The sequence below is a fragment of the Fukomys damarensis genome, unplaced genomic scaffold (assembly GCF_012274545.1).
Source record: "Fukomys damarensis isolate Sample0158 unplaced genomic scaffold, DMR_v1.0_HiC HiC_scaffold_8, whole genome shotgun sequence".
Lineage (NCBI taxonomy): Eukaryota > Metazoa > Chordata > Mammalia > Rodentia > Bathyergidae > Fukomys > Fukomys damarensis.
This window is the reverse complement of record NW_022900920.1, coordinates 12,861,684-12,878,955: the sequence shown is the minus strand read 5'-3', so window position 1 is coordinate 12,878,955 and position 17,272 is coordinate 12,861,684. Positions and strand designations below refer to the sequence as shown.

General features: G+C 41.7%; 1 protein-coding gene and 1 pseudogene across 2 annotated transcripts in view; both read right to left on the bottom strand.

Moving 5' to 3' along the window:
• Positions 1–17,272, bottom strand: part of Dhx32 (DEAH-box helicase 32 (putative)) — a 44,392-nt gene that overhangs the window by 8,056 nt on the left and 19,064 nt on the right. The window contains exons 4-7 of one of the 2 annotated variants that reach the window (XM_010621070.3): positions 15,957–16,329; positions 13,583–13,828; positions 11,833–11,932; positions 11,588–11,746 (exon numbers count right to left, since the gene is read on the bottom strand). In XM_010621070.3, the coding sequence (XP_010619372.1) occupies positions 11,588–11,746; positions 11,833–11,932; positions 13,583–13,828; positions 15,957–16,329 (878 nt within the window). Of the gene's footprint in view, positions 1–11,563; positions 11,747–11,832; positions 11,933–13,582; positions 13,829–15,956; positions 16,330–17,272 lie in introns of both variants that reach the window. The other variant, XM_033761361.1, reaches the window with a different exon arrangement.
• On the bottom strand, positions 722–4,566 carry LOC104860056 (annotated as a pseudogene).

The following is a 17,272-nucleotide window of genomic DNA, read 5'->3' as shown; positions in this document are numbered from 1 at the left end:
ATATATATAAATTGAATTTTGGGAAACTTTAACGGTGCTGCCAACTTTGGAAAAAGTCATCCCAATTTACTGTGTTGAGTTGGCATTGTACAGAAATGGACAACCATATTGGTCTAGAAATGTTTATTTTTATTTTTATTTTTTTCCATGTGTACAGGGGTAACACATCATACTAAATATGTAAGGTCATATCTACGTGTGTTTGATTACAGAAACTAATAAAGTATTCTCTAAATAATGAAAAAAAGAATAAGATAAGACTATAAGAGCAAGAAGCAATTTAAATATGTTCAGGGACCATTTTCATCTCCAGAATTAAGGATTATTTTAATGTTACATCATTGCCTTTTCTCTTTTACTTTCCTTTTTAGTTTTATTTTAGGGTTCCCTATTTTTAATGTTCATACAGAGATTTCTTTAACTGAAATACCGAATAGTTTCTTTGGTGTGAAAACTATAATAGTACACAGGATCCTAATGAGATAATTAATAATGTGAAATAGGAAGTAAAGGGCTAAAGGTGTAGGGAAAGTGGGAAGGGTGGGGGAAAGGTAATAAGCGAGAGGAAAAAAATATGAGAAACTGAAAAAATGGAAATAAAGTGTTTGTAAATGGGGAGGTGTGGAGGGGGTAAAGGGAGGGCAGGGACAAGGGAAAGAAAATGAGAATCAAGACCTATTATGTAAAGGTACAGAATCCCAATAATGAATGTAACTGTATTGTATACCTAGATTGTACCAATAAACTCAATTAAAAAAAAAAAGAGTACAGTGTCAAGAATATTTATAGGAATACAGAAATATTCAGTGCCTGACAATATAAAATACACAAGCCGACCATCTGATAAAGTATGAAGCATGAAAAGCGGGAAAACCAGTATATAAAAAAGAGGAAAAGAAGTGCCCAGAATTCACAGATGATCAAACAGTAGAGAAGAATGTTTGGTTATTTGCCAGTGCAAACAAAGACAAGAAACTGGTATTTTCCTCAGTTCAATTCCTGGCACCCCAAAAAAGAAAATAAACTGATTTATTTCCCATCCCTGTATTTCTGTTTTAGGTTTATAGAACACTGATAACAGGTGGTATTTATTATCTATGCTTCATCTTTACCAAAAATCCATTTTTTCAAATTAGTCCACTTATTCTCTGCCCTTGAGAATAAAGTTAGAACAAAATTAATATTTTTTTCCTCCTGTCTGGTACAATAAAGGCCACACAAGCAAAATCAGTGTAAAGGTGCTGTGCTTTTCTACCCAGAAACTGAAACATTTATGAGAGCTACTAGACTGCTTTCATTTGTCTCAATCCCAGTATGTGCGAGGTGGATGGGAGATGAAGGCTATGCGGTCCTATGAACGGAACCTGTCTGCATCTGAGAGTTTAAAGTAACAGTAAAAACGTATTTGCTGTCCAAACCTTCACTACTGTGCTATCTGTCAAAATTTCAGGGAAATTGAGTACTCAAAACCCCAGTCACAGATCCTTATCAGTCAGGCCAACAGGAAGCAATTTGTGTGTTCTGAGACATGACACTGTTGTGCTACAACTTGATGCACCTCCAGCCCTGCTAGAGAAGAGGAGAGCAACTAACAGATGATTTTCACCTCTGATAACCCACTGCAAGCCAAGAGATCAATTCCCAGGAAAGTGAGTGTGAGGGGCAGAGGGGTCAGTAAGGAAGCACCCTGGTCCTGGGGAAATCTGCAGAGAAGCTGACACCGGCTGGAAGACTGAAGCATGGCTTTTTTTGACAGATTTCTTTCATTTTTATCTTGTAGAAACCCTATGTTGTAGCTACTGCTGGAGCTTGAGTTCTCTGAACAGAAACTCTGGTGTGAGTTTTCACAAGATGGTCAGTGAATTTCTGGTAGGGAGACTTGGTGAAGACAGTTTCCTTCCAGAGGTCTGGGGTCAGGTAGCTGTAGGTCTTGGAGTTGGCATCAAAGGTGGCCTTAGCAAAGTTGCCCAGAGTAGCAGCGCAGCCCCTGGCAGAAGTGTAGCAGTCATCAATACCCGCCATCATCACCAGCTTCTTGGGTACAGGGGCTGACACGATGCCAGTGCCTCTGGGGCAGGGATCAGATGCACCAACACAGAGCCACAACGGCCCATCACCTTGCAAGGGATAGTGTGAGGCTTGCCAATCTTCCCCGAGTAGCCTTTCCGAACAGGGACAATGGAGAGTTTGGCCAGAATGATGGCATGGCGAATGGCAGTGGCTACTTCCTTGGAACACTTTACACCCAGACCGACGTGACTGTTGTAGTCCCCGATGGCGACAAATGTCTTGAATCTGGTCCGCTGGCCAGCGTGTTTGCTTTTGCACCGGCATGACCTTCAATACTTCATCCTTGAGGGACGTGCCCAGGAAAGTCAATAATCTCAGACTCCTTGATGGGTAAAGAGAAGAGATAAATTTCCTCAAAGACTTGATCTTCATGTCCTTGACCAGCCGACCCAACTTGGTGACAGGAATCCACTCCTTGTCCTCCGCCTTACCACCGCGAGCCCTACGGCCTCAGCTTCGAAGGCCACTGCCGAAGCCTCAGCAGAAGCTGCCGCGACCTCCCATGCCTGGGCCCCCGGGACCTCCTGGCCCTCCCGCTGCACCGGTGTCACCCGCCATTTGGTGTTTTCCGAGGAAGAAGTTGAAGCATGGCTTTTTAACCTCTATTGGGGAGAAAAAGATGCTCAGTCTCCCTACTGTTTCTGATTTTCCCATCAGGATTTAAAACTGAGCAGAATAATTATGGATTCCTAGCGATATCCCTGTCCTGGATTTTGATCCCACGGCTGACATGGAACACTGGTACCCTACTTTTTGTTCTTGGATACCCCTGGCAAAGTTAAGAACTTGAGAGGTTTGTAATCCCAGGACCAAAACAGATGGGCTGGTTAGAAAAAGTTCAAGAATTCTAGCAGAGTGGTGTGACATGAGAGGGAACTGCTCATGTGCTGGAGAAGATGCAGAAGCAGGTGCAGGAATAAGCATCTAAGATTAAACAGAGCAAGGAGGGCTGGGAGCATAACTTAATTACTGAAAGCTTTTTAGAAACTAATTTCCATAAATCAGCAAAGCTGCTACATTATAAGTTACAGGATCTTTGGCAACTGTCCCTAAGAGCATCTAGCTTGACAGCCAGGTTCTGTCCCCAAAGAGTACTGACTACTCATTTTTAAGCCCAGGAGTTGAGCTAGCTGCACATGGAGTTAGAAACACAAATGACTTCATTACTCTGTTCCTGGTCCTGATGACAGAAAGAGAAGATGTTCTTGGGGTTTTATCTTATCAGAAAGAATGAGTTAATGGATGCAGATTACACAGGTGAAAGAATGCTAATAAATAATGGAACTAAATTTGTGACTATTACATTCTACATTTTAAGGTATTTCCCCATTGTGGCACATAAAATTGTCTTAGCTAAAAGCAGAAAAGTTTAGACAAAGATTCTTTATGGCAGTGCTGTGTACGTGTACTCCATAGTAAGTAATGCTAACAAATAGAATAAACATGTTTAGTGTGAGGCCTCTTCTTCACAGCTGTGCAGAATCAGACTGTTTTATTCTGAAGGCAGTTGTGAGAGAAACAAAGCATCATTTTTATTATGTATTCCTGCCAACAGCAGACATGCTCCCTGTAGAATAGCTCACTGCAAGGCAACATGCCTCTCACTGTCATCATTCAAAGTAACCTGAAAGGCTATAATCACAATATTTCTTCAGTGTTCACCCAACCCTTTTGGATAAAACCCAAGCTCCAAAAATGTGGCTATATTTTCATTCTGGCATTCATGAAATGCTAGTTATAATCAAAGAGGTCATTAATTTGCAACAAAACTTAAGTGCACCTGCGGCGGATGGGCTACGCTGGTGAACTCTGAGCAAGAACACAGGTCAAGTGAGAAGCTGAGGCTGTGATTCAACAGCCTTACACAGCATATTTCCTGTGTTTTAAAACGTTGCCAGGATGTTTGTCCATGTAGGTGCTCAGCAGATCTCTGTTACAGAGACACACATACTCTGTCTTAGTTGCTAAAATGATTCAGACACACAATTTCTGCCAGGCACAGCGGCACATCCGCTCGTAATCCTAGTACTGGGGAAGTTAAGGCAGGAGGATTGCTTGAGTTCGATAGTGAGTTCAAGGACAAGCTGGACTGCATAGTAAGCAGAGTAAGACCATATCCCCCCAAAATAAACACTGAATTTCCTCTCAGGGTAGCTGATGTTATGCAAATTTATGTCAACACGTTTTGTATACAGGTAAGTTATGATCTACAATTACTCCTAGGAGTATACTTAGTGGATTAGCATGCCGCCTCTTGACTAGACAAGTATTTTCAGGTGTGGAAAACAGCAAGGAGTTTCTTGGTAAGCAGACCTTACAGCTACAGCTGTTCCTTATGCTTCAGCCATACTCCATAGCTCTTTTCTTACCAGGAAGGGCAAAGGAGTGAGGCTCAATCTGAATCATCAGCGATACTGTTTTAGAGGTAGAGTGGCCTCCAGTGGTCAACTGGAGAGAAACCTTTTCAACTCCCTGACCATTGGCAGGAGTGAAGAGCCTTCTGTAGCTAACACTCAGGTTCAGGGTCCCCCTAACCCCACTCCAGTGTAGAGAGCCATCTTCAGGTAAGATGATGTAATTAGGTGGTATGGAACTGGCAATACCAGAACAATCTGGAAAAATCAAGTCAAAGGTACGGACATTAAAAATGAATGGTTTTCATATAAGTAGCAAAAAGATTTTATGTTCATTACTTATTAATGTCCTTTCTTAGAGGATCACTTGCTCTCAGTGCATTTATGACTATATTGTGCTAGTGACACTTCCAAAATCCTGGGACAGGTGCACGTATGCAACCATCCCACTCTTGGTCCCTCTGAGTAGAAGGTCTCCTGAGAGAGACCAACATGTAAACCAATAATCGCAGTGTTCCAAGCCATCTCCCCTGCTGGGAATGGTACCTCTCCTTACTTTACCCTTAGCAAAGCATGGTTTTGCACCATGTGACTGCCCCCACTACCACCACTTACCCAGCTACAGCTGACTGGTTCAGGGTGGGCACATTCTCAAAGTGAACCAATGATTTTCTTCCTTGGCAGGTTTAGAATTTGCATCACGAAGCCGGGCGTGAGAGAGGGAAATCATGAACTACACAGAGGAGAAACCTGGGTGTTCCTGAGGTCCAGTCACATTCTTATCTTGGATTTCAAGAGATACCCCAATTTCCTTAGTCATAATTCCTTTGCTTATGCAAGTTTGCGTTGGGATCACTGGAACTTGCATCCATATACATACAACATAATTTATTCTGTAACAAAGAATATATCCAACATACCACTGGGACTTAGAAAAGATAGAGAAAAAGCACAGGCAGAAGAAACATAGCTATACTCACACAGTACTTACTATGCACAAAGTATCTACACTGGTGATATACATGTAAATACTTATACCAACAGATGTAGAGAAATAATTGCTCAGAGGGCTAAAGGAGTAAGTAAAGTTTCTGTCTCAGATTTATTAGGAGTGGTACTTGGGGACTGTGTACACTGAAGTAAAAAATCCACAGAGGACAAGAAATTGAAGAAACACAAGATGGTGCCTGTTTTGATGGCAGATTCTAAAAATCTTGGGACTTTTGGGAAAGGGCTTAAGATCTTGGCTATGAGGTAAATAGAAAGGAAACGCTTCTGTTTCATTTAATTTTTATAAGAACATATTTCTATGGTAGAATGTGGCATCTGCCTAGTTCCTACCCCTTTACAGTATGCACAGCATTTCTTGCACAAACATATCACTTGTACCTCTTAATAACCCCATATCAGAAAGCAGATACTTCATCCTTAATTCACAGCTGAGCAAAGGCGAATGAACTGCCAAAGCCACACGGCCAACCAGGCATTTTCTCACTTGTAATATAAAGATCTGACGTAAGGCCTTTACCTCCAACATGGTGCCTGGAGCTGGCATGCTCTGCCAGCCCCACTGACACTGGACTCCAACAGGCCAAGACATTGTTCTTGCTATTATCCACCATGGTTTTCCCAAGGCAGCCCGAGAGGCAATCTGGAGATAATCTCCTAATGCCTGAGCTCATTATCTGTTCCCATATCCATTAAAGTTTCATTATCTGTTCCCATATCCATTAAAGTTGTCTTTCTGCAGCTAGGCCTACTAGCCTTGTGTTTTGGAGCTCAAGTAGGAGTCACTCAGAAGATATGATGACAGTATTTACTATACTGCCAGTCACTTTTCTAAAGGACCCACTTACATAAACTAATATATATCTTTACACCTCCATGAACAAACTGCTTTGATTATCCTCATATTAAAAGTACTCTTTCCTATTCCATGCCTTTTAAAAATCTCTCCGATTTTGTTTTCACTTTGTAAATTTACTTGTTTCTAAGATGCTCCAACACATTGACTCTTGGAAGTTGTTTCAGCATATCCGAGCACCCTCCCCATATGAAACCAGCAGTATATATTGTATAGCCTTTTATGTTTGATTAACTTAAAAACCTAGCCTATTCAGGTGTGGTGGTACATGCCTGCCTGTAAATGCAGTGCTCTAGGAGGCTGAGGCAGGAGGATCACAAGTTTAAGTTTAGCCAGGGCAACTTAAGATACTTACTGTGTCAAAATGAAAAATTATAAAAGGGCTGGGGATGTAGCTCAATGAGAAGGCCCTGAGTTCAATCCACAATTCCACAAAAACAAACACCTATCCGATAGCCTGTCAAGGCAGTAGCAGGATATCTGCTTACCTCGGGGTTATATGGGGAATGATGCATAGAATACATATCCCGCTGAAGACACGATGACTTCTTGAGAAGCCATGAGTGAAGGACACAATGGGAGAGCAAAATCAGTAGCCTGTTTTTCTCCCACTCTGCTCTACATTATAGACTATAATATTTTAAGATCATTCTGTAAGTTTCAAAGCAAAATCCTGAGTCTCCAGTGATTTAAAACACACACACTTCTCTAGTGTACTCACAAACAGCTTTTGGGGTGGTGAATGTGATCCAGAAGACCCTGGTTAACGGACTTGTGAATCCACTCATTGAAAATCTGCACCTTCACCAGACAATCCCTCGCAGTCCTTCATCCCTCTGCACGTGTGCCAACGCTGGCCTGTCCACCCCCCGACTTGTCTCTGTCCGCGCTTTCCCCTCTTTTCCTGCCATGCCTGGCAGTCTGTGTTGATTTCTTTTTCTTTTCATAATGCAAGGAATCACAAATCATCCCATCTCCAGTTACCTAGCTGACACCAGAATGAGTTCCAAGCCTGAATTCAAAGATGACATCTGGTGTAGTCCAGTATATTTTGGCTAATTTCTCTAGTTCCTCTCTAGGCACCCTTGCTTTCCAAGGGCAACAGCGGCCTCAGACCATCTGTTTCTACCACAGCAGTCAGCTGGTCCTGAGGTTCCTGACCCAGATCAACAATAGCTCTCTTGTTTATGATGGAGGTCAATCCTCGCGCAGCCAAGGAAGAAAAAGAAAACAACCTGATTAAAAAAAAGAGGTCCATATCAAGGGAATTCAATTAATAGCCTATAGCCTGGTTATGCCAAGTTCATTTTCACATGGTTCAGGAATACTGAAAAGGGTAACACATTTGCTGTATTTGTGTATTTCAATTATAATTTGAATTAAATGTAGCAGCTGCAAGCATCTTTTATGTTTCCGTTTCCAAAATGATGAGTCAGAATTAATCCACAATTATACTTTCCTAAGCACAGCAGAAAATAGTCATATGTGTGTACTGTCAAGAGACAAAAATAAATGGTCACCCTGACCCGTATGTCCCCAGTTATCAGCTGCAAGCCTCAGAGAGGCCCGAGACGACACAGGGACCCCACAGCACGGCCATGGATTTGCCATCAGAAATTTCTCACACGGTTGATCCTGCCTTTCTCCCTTCGTGTCAGTTCACCAAGCATCCTCTCTCAGAGAAGGAAGTTAGATGCCTGGGACATAACAGGTTGTGATTCCTGGGATGAGGGACGATCAGTGGGACTGGGACTTGAAAAGCAATTTTTAAAACTGAAGCACGTTTCTCCAGAGGAAGGCTGCTGGAATGACTACTGGAGGGGACCCATCGATGATAAAGCCAAGCCATCTGAAACTCTGTTGTCACTGGTGAGAAAGGATGACGGGAAAGACTTTCATCTCCCAAATTTTCTTCCTCTGGGCCAGGAGAAAAAGCCAATAGAGGATTGTGTTACTGTACAAAAGCAGAGGCTTATGGCTAAAGGAACGCTGAGATCATCATCTGCATGCCACCATGTCTCCTCCCACCACTAACAACTTTCTTAGCATCTGAGAATGTTCATGGAACACAAGTGAACAGAATCCAGGTTTGCCACATGTTTTACAACTTTCTATCACATTATATAACTGTTTCTTTCTTAGGCACTACCCCTTTTAGACAAGTGTATTTATCATAATATAGCCATTGCTCAGGCTAGTTAGAAAGGGGCCAGGCCTAATGAATCCCTTTCTGGGGAAGGGGGACCAGGAGCCAAGAAAAGCTGCCTAACATGATCCAAGCCTGGACGTTAGGAACAGAACCCCTGGCTGTTAGTTCTCCTGGGAGCAGTGAGAGCTGAGCATGCTTCAGAACCCAAGTTTCAAGGTCTACCTTTCATGTCTTCCCTTTATGCTTCTTTCCCCTGCATGCCTCTGAGTTTGTTTCTCTGCACTCCCAAACCTCCCAATCTTCCTTATATTCCCGAGGACTTCCCCGTCTGCTCTGAGATGTTAATGTCCTAAGCTGGAAGGAAGCCAGCCTCCTGCCCAAGGACAGCCACCTCCAGGGCTGCTGGCTTTACAGCTGGCATCCAAGGACACCATCTTCTATCACAGAGTTAGCACAAAAGGGAGCAAGCGGAGAAGGGGCACTATGATTTCCAGGAGAGTCGCCCATTACCCTTTTACTATAAGGGCAGATGCCAAATGGGGGTGGGGAGGAAATGGCCACTGAAGAAGGAAGTCTATTTAGAAGAGACGGGCTTGTTTTATTCCACGATACCATTGTTTCTTTTCTTTTTTTTTTTAAACTGGGGATCAAACTCAGGTCCTTGTGCTTGTGAGGCAGGCAACAGAATCACTGAGCTAAATCCCCAGCCCCACTGTTCCTTTTTATAACAACCTTTTTTGAAATCTTTTTTGAAACAGTTTCTTCTAAAAGTAAGTGATTTTTCAAGATGTTTATTGAAGGTACAAGATCCCAATAATGAATGTAACTGTACTGTGTACCTAAAATGTACCAATAATTTTTTAAAAAAGATGTTTTATTGGGAGAATTCAATAGAAAACTCCCTAGGAGGTTTAGAGAAGGACTGGGCATTGCTGACCAGCAGGGTTTACTTTGTGACATTGACCATGTGTCTTGAGCAGCAGGTGAGCTGTTCTGGGGCCAATCCACACTGGACTTACAGACTGTCTGCTGTAGCACTGCTCTTCTGATGATACTCTGTCTTCAGTTCATTTCTTTCTATGTTTTTGCTTTTGTTTTTGAGACAAGGTCTTATTATGTAGTGCAAGCTGGCCTTTAACTCACTCTGTAGGCCAGGCTGGCCTTGAACTTGCAGGATCCTCCTGCTTTAGCCTTCCGAGCATGCTGAGATGATAGGAAGATACCACCAAGCCTGCCTTGTCTTTCTATGTTTTTATCTCAAAGATGAGCATCCTTAGGTGACGCTTTTCTGACTAAAAATGGCTTATTCAAATTTCTACCAGTCACTTTAAGAAACAGCTGAGAAAGAGTAATTCTAAAATAGCTACATTTTCTTTAGTGCTGGTAAATCCTACTGACACTGGACAAAGAAAGAAAAAGTACTGCCAACAAATGGAAGTCATGCAGCTTCCATTTTAAGTACACCCTCTGCTTACAAGGCCTTCTGGCCACTTTCTCTCTTGTGCAATATGATAAATGATTTTAACACTAGAGCTCCCAGACTCACAGACTGTCATTTACCTCCTTGGCAAACATACAGAACTGAATACTTCAACCACTGACTTTAAATGTGGAAAAACAATAAAGGAAGTTCCTTTTGTATAAAGCAGAAATAAAAGCTATATTTTAGCTTTTAGTAATATTTTTAGTAATATTTTAGTAATATTTTTACCTGAAAAACAATCAAGATCTTTATGTCAGGAAACTTTTTAGCAAACACCCACTTAGCTTTAATAAAGTTGGGTCGCAGGTCAGAACAGCAGCAGGTCTACAGGACCCAAGGCTGGACAGCAGTGGGCTGTGCGAAGGGCAATGCCTGACAGCCCAATGGCTGGCCCAGAGGCAAGGTCCTGTCAGCCTCCACAGCAGGAGCAGGTAGGTGGGACACAGGGAACTACACTGGCCGACAGTGTGTCCTTGGTGACTCGGCTTAGCAAGGAGCACCTGCCAGCATTGCAGGGAGGGGAAAGAGAACCATCAGGGAATGTTCAGAAGGAAAGGAAGGCCTGACACCAGAAAGGTTCCTTGTAAGCCAATGGGCTTTAAGGAGACATGGTAACAGAGTGGTTAGGATGACTTTGTAACCACTGTTAAGATTTATGTGAGTTATCACATTTCTGTAACTCGGTTTCCTCATCTGCAAATGGAGCAAATAATAGCATCAGCTTCACAGAGTTGCTGTGTGAAGTGATATACAGTAGACATCATATAAATACTGTTAATCCTAAGGGACAGGCAGGTATTTAAACAGACAAGAACAAGCAGAGCATTGTGGCTTGTAAACTTTCCTAACCAGCTGGTTGTTGACATTTAAAAGCAAACACCTCCTGGATACAGGTGGTGTACACACCAAACAGGACATGTAAAAACTAGGAATGCAGAAGAAACCACAGGCCTGGCCTCCTTTCCTGAGCACTGGGCTCAGCCCTGGGTGTTGGCAGCTCTGCCACACAGGGGGTGGCTGCCTGCCCTGTGTTCCCCGGCCTTTTACCTTGCATTCTGGTAGTGGTTCTCTACAAAGCAGCCAGCTGGGGGGTAGCAAGGTCCTAATAAGGAGTGGGACTCAGGAAAGAACTCCAGGGACCCCACTAAGGATCCTGTGGGATCCCCAGTAGGAAAATGCTCAGAGTGTAATGATACTTGATCCTAACTGAGGAATGATACCTCAAACCCATCAAAGTTTGACCCACATTACAAAGGAGTGAAATTCTACTAAGGTTTCTCCAGGTGACAGCATGATTCATAAGGAATGACTATTTGCCTTCAACCATGTGTACTAACAAACTACAAGTGGTGGGAATGCACCTCTTAACCTCTCTTGGTCTCATCTTTACATTCTAACACTCCGCTATCCCTTCTATTTCTGCAGAACTGGCCATTCCTCCTGGCTCCAGGGTCCAATGGCTGATATTTCCCAAGATAATTCCTATAGACTTCTAAAGGTATCGCCAGAGAATTCTGGCTGCTAATGGGAAAAATGCTTCAGTACTGAGCAAATCTTCAGGCTTTCTTGCCCTGCTGGGTCCCACTTGCTCCTAGCAAGTGGTTATGGGCAGGAAGTAAGAAAATAAGTCTTGGCCTACAAACCTGCCAACCTGAATGCAACGCTACCTGGTCTGTTCATGAAGTCGCAATGGCCTAAGCCTGCAATGTCTATCCTCTTCATGAAAAGCACCATGTTGGTTAGGTTGGCTTCCTGCATTTCTGCTGGTTTAAGTGGCCTCATGTCTTTGGAGGCAAATTCTTCAGTGTACAGACAGAAAAATTTTCCTAAAAAAAATTAAGGAAAACGGCTTTAATATTTCTGTATTGCTTCCATCGATGGATTCTCATGATTTTTGTGTCCACAGCGCTACCTGAAGTAGATGACCCGAGAATTTGCTTGCGAATCTCTGCTTGGCTTTGGCTGATGGGCTGCATGATGAGGGAGTTGGCTCTGATTCTGGGGTTGTACACCTTCAATGGAAAGACAGCATCGTTAGCACCAGGGAACTGGTCATGAGGGGACTGTTGTGCAATGCCAGTGCCCCTTTCCTTTGTCCAGTATTTACTGCTGTTTCACTTGCCATGAGATAGCAACTGCAAGTGCTTTGGTAAATGGATTAGAAGGCTGTGTAGGGTGCCATCAGTGGCCTTGGGGCCTCTGCATCACCTGCTGAGATGCGAGTGCTGCCACTCCTCAGAGCATTATACTAGTGAATGGGAACAGCCATGCTTATGCCACGTTGGGAAAGGGTTCCCACCCAGCAGTGTGTACTTTTTTGATGTTTCTTTCAAATTGACTGTGATGCTAGAGGGCTCACCTTTAGGACAAATACTAAGTTTTTTCAGGCATGACACCTACCACAAAAACTGCACACAGCACTGACAGTGACTGTTACAAATGGCTTACGGGGAAGGGGGTATCTCTGAGTTCTCTGGATGGTGGACTACGGTAGTCAAATAAATTCTAACTGGTTCCCAGGGAATCTGCATAACTAGTAGGATTACCCTGTTACTATATGACAAAAACACTGAGGAGGCCAACAGGGTTCCAGAAGGACAAAAGCTGCCCAGCATCTAATAGTAAATGAGTCAATATTTGGTAGTTTCCTTTCAGGCCTCAAAAGGTATGCGTTCTTTGGTTCACTGTCTGTAGAGTTTGAGATACCATATTTTCATTTAGGTAATGATAAAATAGTATTTTATTTTAAATACTATATTTTCTAAAATATTTAGAATGAAAATTTTATGTCAATTATAAACCAATATTTGCTACAACTAAAGTCTGCACTCAAAACTAATTTCTAGTGAATACCCCGGGGCAAGATACTAATTATTCTGATAAAGGGGCTACCAAAAATTATCCAATAGATATATAAAAAAAGATTAGCTAAGGCCAAATAATTTGCTGTGCTAGGACCTTATCCAAAGAAAAAGCAACACAAATTCTATAGATTTCCACTTCTTCAAACACATAAATAGCCCCAGCTTGTCTATACTATGCCCATTTTTTTGAGGGCACACACTCTATTTTGAGTGTATACTTTAAATTTTTCCTAATAAACCTCTTTATGCCTCTCAAAAAGAAAGAAAGGAAAACACACACACACACACACACACACACACACACACACACACACACACACAAAGCAAAAAACCAGAGAAGGAGGCCATCACCACCTTTATGCTGAAGTTTTGGCCTTCCTTAAAACCTCCTCTGGCATCTCAATCTAGTTAATTTGTTTACAGACTATGACATATAATCAAAGATATGACCTGCTGGCAAGGTGTAAAGGTTCACATCTGTAATCCTGGCTCTCAGGAAGCTGAAACAGGAAGAGCTTGCGTTCAAGGCCAGCCTGGCTGGACTACATAGCCAGTACAAGGCTGGCCTGGACTACAGAGTAAGATTTGTTTGTCTCCCAAACAAACAAAAAGGAAAGAAAGATGTGAGCCAAACGTCAGTTGCCATTGCAATCACTCTTCCGTGGCCATGTGACCAAATTCAGAGAACCCCAGGTCACACAGATCATCCTCACTGTAAGGCCAGTAAGACTGCAGGAACCTAGGAAAGTGGTCTTGGCAATCATCAGGAAACTACTTTGTTTCCTTGCTAATAATTACCTTTCTTCTTTCCACACCCACATCAATAACAAATCTGACTGTGTTGCTCCAGATCAAAGATTCCCCAGAACTAGTGGTTAATACCACTCTTCTTTGATAAACTTGGCATCTTTTCTCTGTGTCATCAGTTGGCTTGAACAGTGTGCACTTCTCTTGAGGATACAAAGGAACAACCACCAGTTCTCCAAGGTCTGGGTTTAAGTTAGATCCTTCTTGACAGACAAGCTCATAACCTTTTTCTATATCCTAAAGCAAAGAATAACATCACCTATGAGAATAAAGTACAACACAAACAACTTTACTACTTGAAAAAAAAAAAAGGTCAGGATTCAGGCAACACTGCATAATGTAAACAGGAAAGAAGGTGCTTGTGTCAATGCCCACATGAATCTTTAAAATGAGGGAAGAAGATGAAAACATTTCTTCGGGGAAGTTCAATATAATTTATAAACAATTACATTATTTTTAGTCCAAAATGGTTTTAGTCTTTTGAAATGTGCATCTTTGCCTTTATACATTTATCCCACCATTTTTCCAACTTGAAGTAATTTCTCATAGCCATTAACAATGACCGGTGAACACTATCACATCAATGATGCATCACTACACTTTAACCTAGCAGACTATGACTCATACAACAATCTCTAGATTTCCATAAAGTGCAAGGTCCTGAGTTCGATCCCTGGTATCACTCGAAAGATGAAGGTGACTATTTTTCCAATGAATCTTAATTACATTTTTTCTTTTTGCAGAAATGTATTTTTTTAAAACCTGGAAATTCAAATTCTCAAATTTTTTAGATTTACTTATTTTGCTATTCTTCCTTACTTAGGCTTTACTCAGTTACACTAAAGATGACCTAGTTGTTCTTATAAATTTTCTGCCTCCTTAGTCATTTTATTACTTTCTTTAGGACTTTCTTAAATACCTAAATCACAGTTAAGGAATGGTAATAGGATAAATCACTAATGCAAGTAGATTAATATTCAGAGTATATGTCATCTCTTTTTTAAAAAAATTCTGTAGCATATTGTTTGAGATTCTAAATAATGTTCTTTAAGAAGACAGACAAAATTTAAGTGGTAAGAAAGATGCTTCAAGTCCTCACACTGGGAGGATCGGTCTTCCTCATGCTCTGAGGAGGAGCAGCACAGTTGCTGAGCTGCCGCTGAAGCACAAGGGAGGCTGATAGGCAGCTGATGCGCTTGCCTCCATTCAGCTGGTTGCTCAGCCTGCATCACACAGTTTCCTTGCTGGTTTCTCTTTAATCACCATTACCACTGCATATTTGAGTCACGACCTAGCATCTCGACCTTTTATTCTGTAAGAAGAGTGGAAGGGAGAAGGACTGGGCAATTGATCTCAAAAGGTATAATTCTGGTGATCCTGGAGGCTTTTAGATTCTGCCCACAGGAGGAGATAGGATCAGTGTAGCGGCAATTAAAAAAAAAAAAAAAAAGGCACCTTAATTTCAGGTGTAGTGGTGCACACCAGTAATCCCAGCACTCAGGAAGCTGAGACAGGAGGATCACCTCAAGTTTGAAGCCGGCCAAGGCTACATAGTGAGTTCAAAGCCAGTCTGAACTAGGTACATAGTAAGTTCTGTCTCAAAAAACCAAAACCAAACCAAACCAAACCACAACAACAAAACCTCCCAAAACAATAACAACAACAACAACAAAAACAAAAACAAAAACAAAGCAAAAGATACAGTAACTGTAGAAAAGCACAAGCTAACAGAATGGAAAGAAGCTTAATTGTACATTTTGAAGCATTCCTTTGAAGAGAATTTGTAAGAAATACAAGTTAAGATTTTTTTTCTCACTTATTTTTCAAGAAAAAGAGCCCCAGTTTAGGGAGATGGGCTTTTGGGAAATGCTATGAATTATGTTTCTGCCCCATAGCCTACTAACGACTGTAGGGGCATTATAGGAAATTTGTTGTTGCTTAATTCTAGCCCAAGTGCTTAGGTTAGATTCCTGATCTCCAACAAATGTGCCTGGTCACAGAAAGGCAGCTGAGAGTGTGCCAGGTGCCCATGTGTCTGCAGAGCCAAGAGGCAACAATGACAGTAGGTCGCAGACTGGCAGCTGTGCACTGGGTGGCTGCAGTACAGCCTGCCAGGGCAGAGAGCTGGTTCTGGAGATCACTTCTGCGAACTCTGGAGATGCTGCCTCATTTTGTTTCCAGAATAGCATGCAATTGTACCAACATTCCTTGTCCCCTTTGTAGTGCGGGTTTTATTTACCCTACCTATGCTTTTTAAGTGTTAAAAAATGAGGTGTGATGAAGCCAAATATTTAAACAGTTAATTAGCAAATGGAAACTCTGTTAGTTATTAAAAGCTTTCCAAATGAAATACCTTATCACTTACTTGTTCACAGGCCAGAAAGACTACAATGTCACCCTTCTCACCGGAGTGGTGAATTTCAAAGATAAGGCGTAAAATAGACTCGAAAGAATCCTTTTGAGCCCCACTAAGGTACACAACCTCCACAGGGTGCTTATTTTTCACTTCTATGACAGGCACGTTTCCATAGTAAGAACTGAGTTTGCTGATCAGGAGGGGTGAGGAGTTAATTATGAGCTTCAGTTCTGGTCTTGCCAGTAAAACATCTTTAAGAAGTCCAAGTAACACATCTGTTGCAATGCTTCTTTCATGAATATCATCTAAAATGATGACCCCATAGTTACCCAAAAAAGGATTGGACATCATTTCTCTTTGCAACATATCATCAGTACAGTACCTATAAAGAAGAAATATTAAAGTTAGAATATTCTTATGAAAAAATCATGCAAAGAACTTCCTAATGACAAAAATGCCTTTCATATACACACACACATATACATATATATATATCTCCTTTAAATCAGTGATTCTAAATCTTCATTGAAGCCAAAATTAAAAACACACATATACAAATTTTACACCGGGTTTATAAATGTTCATGGGCTCATAAAGATCACTGCAGTGGGGCCGGGTATTTAGCTCAGTGGTTCCACTGCCTGCCTCACAATCGCAAGGTCCCGAGTTCGATCCCCGGCTCCAAAAAACAAAACAAAACAAAACAAAACAAAAGATCACTGCAGAACCCCTGGTTAAAGACTTCTGTCTTAGCCCTTGTTATAAAACTAACAAGAACTGTATTTAATATTTGTTTGAACTTTATAAACAAAAAGATTACTCTCATAAAACATTCTTGCAGGGTGAGTATCTCCCCCTCTTTTATCAATGGAAGAACTGAGTGACAGCATACACTTTCTGAGGAAAGGATCTAGGACTGGAACAGTGGCCCAGGCTAGTGGCCCAGCTCCCCAGTGTAAGTACCTGTGCTGCCTGGAGGGAGGCCATATCATCAAAATGTTCAAAATGTTAGCATCAACAAGTCTGAAATATCACTCAAACAACCACCAAAGGAAAGATTCTTAAAAAATAATCATCAATTTGAGGGCAGCAGGCAAACTGGCTAAATGCCTAAATGGGGCAGGGATTAATACTGTAGGTATTTTTCCAGTTTAGGGGATCATATTTTTAAAAATAATAAAAAGTCACCTATCACCATAGTCACTCGGCCTCATACATCTTTCTGACTCTCTCTCTATACACACACACACACACACACACACACACACACACACACACACACACACATATATAGCCAGAAATATGGATATATATATATACATATA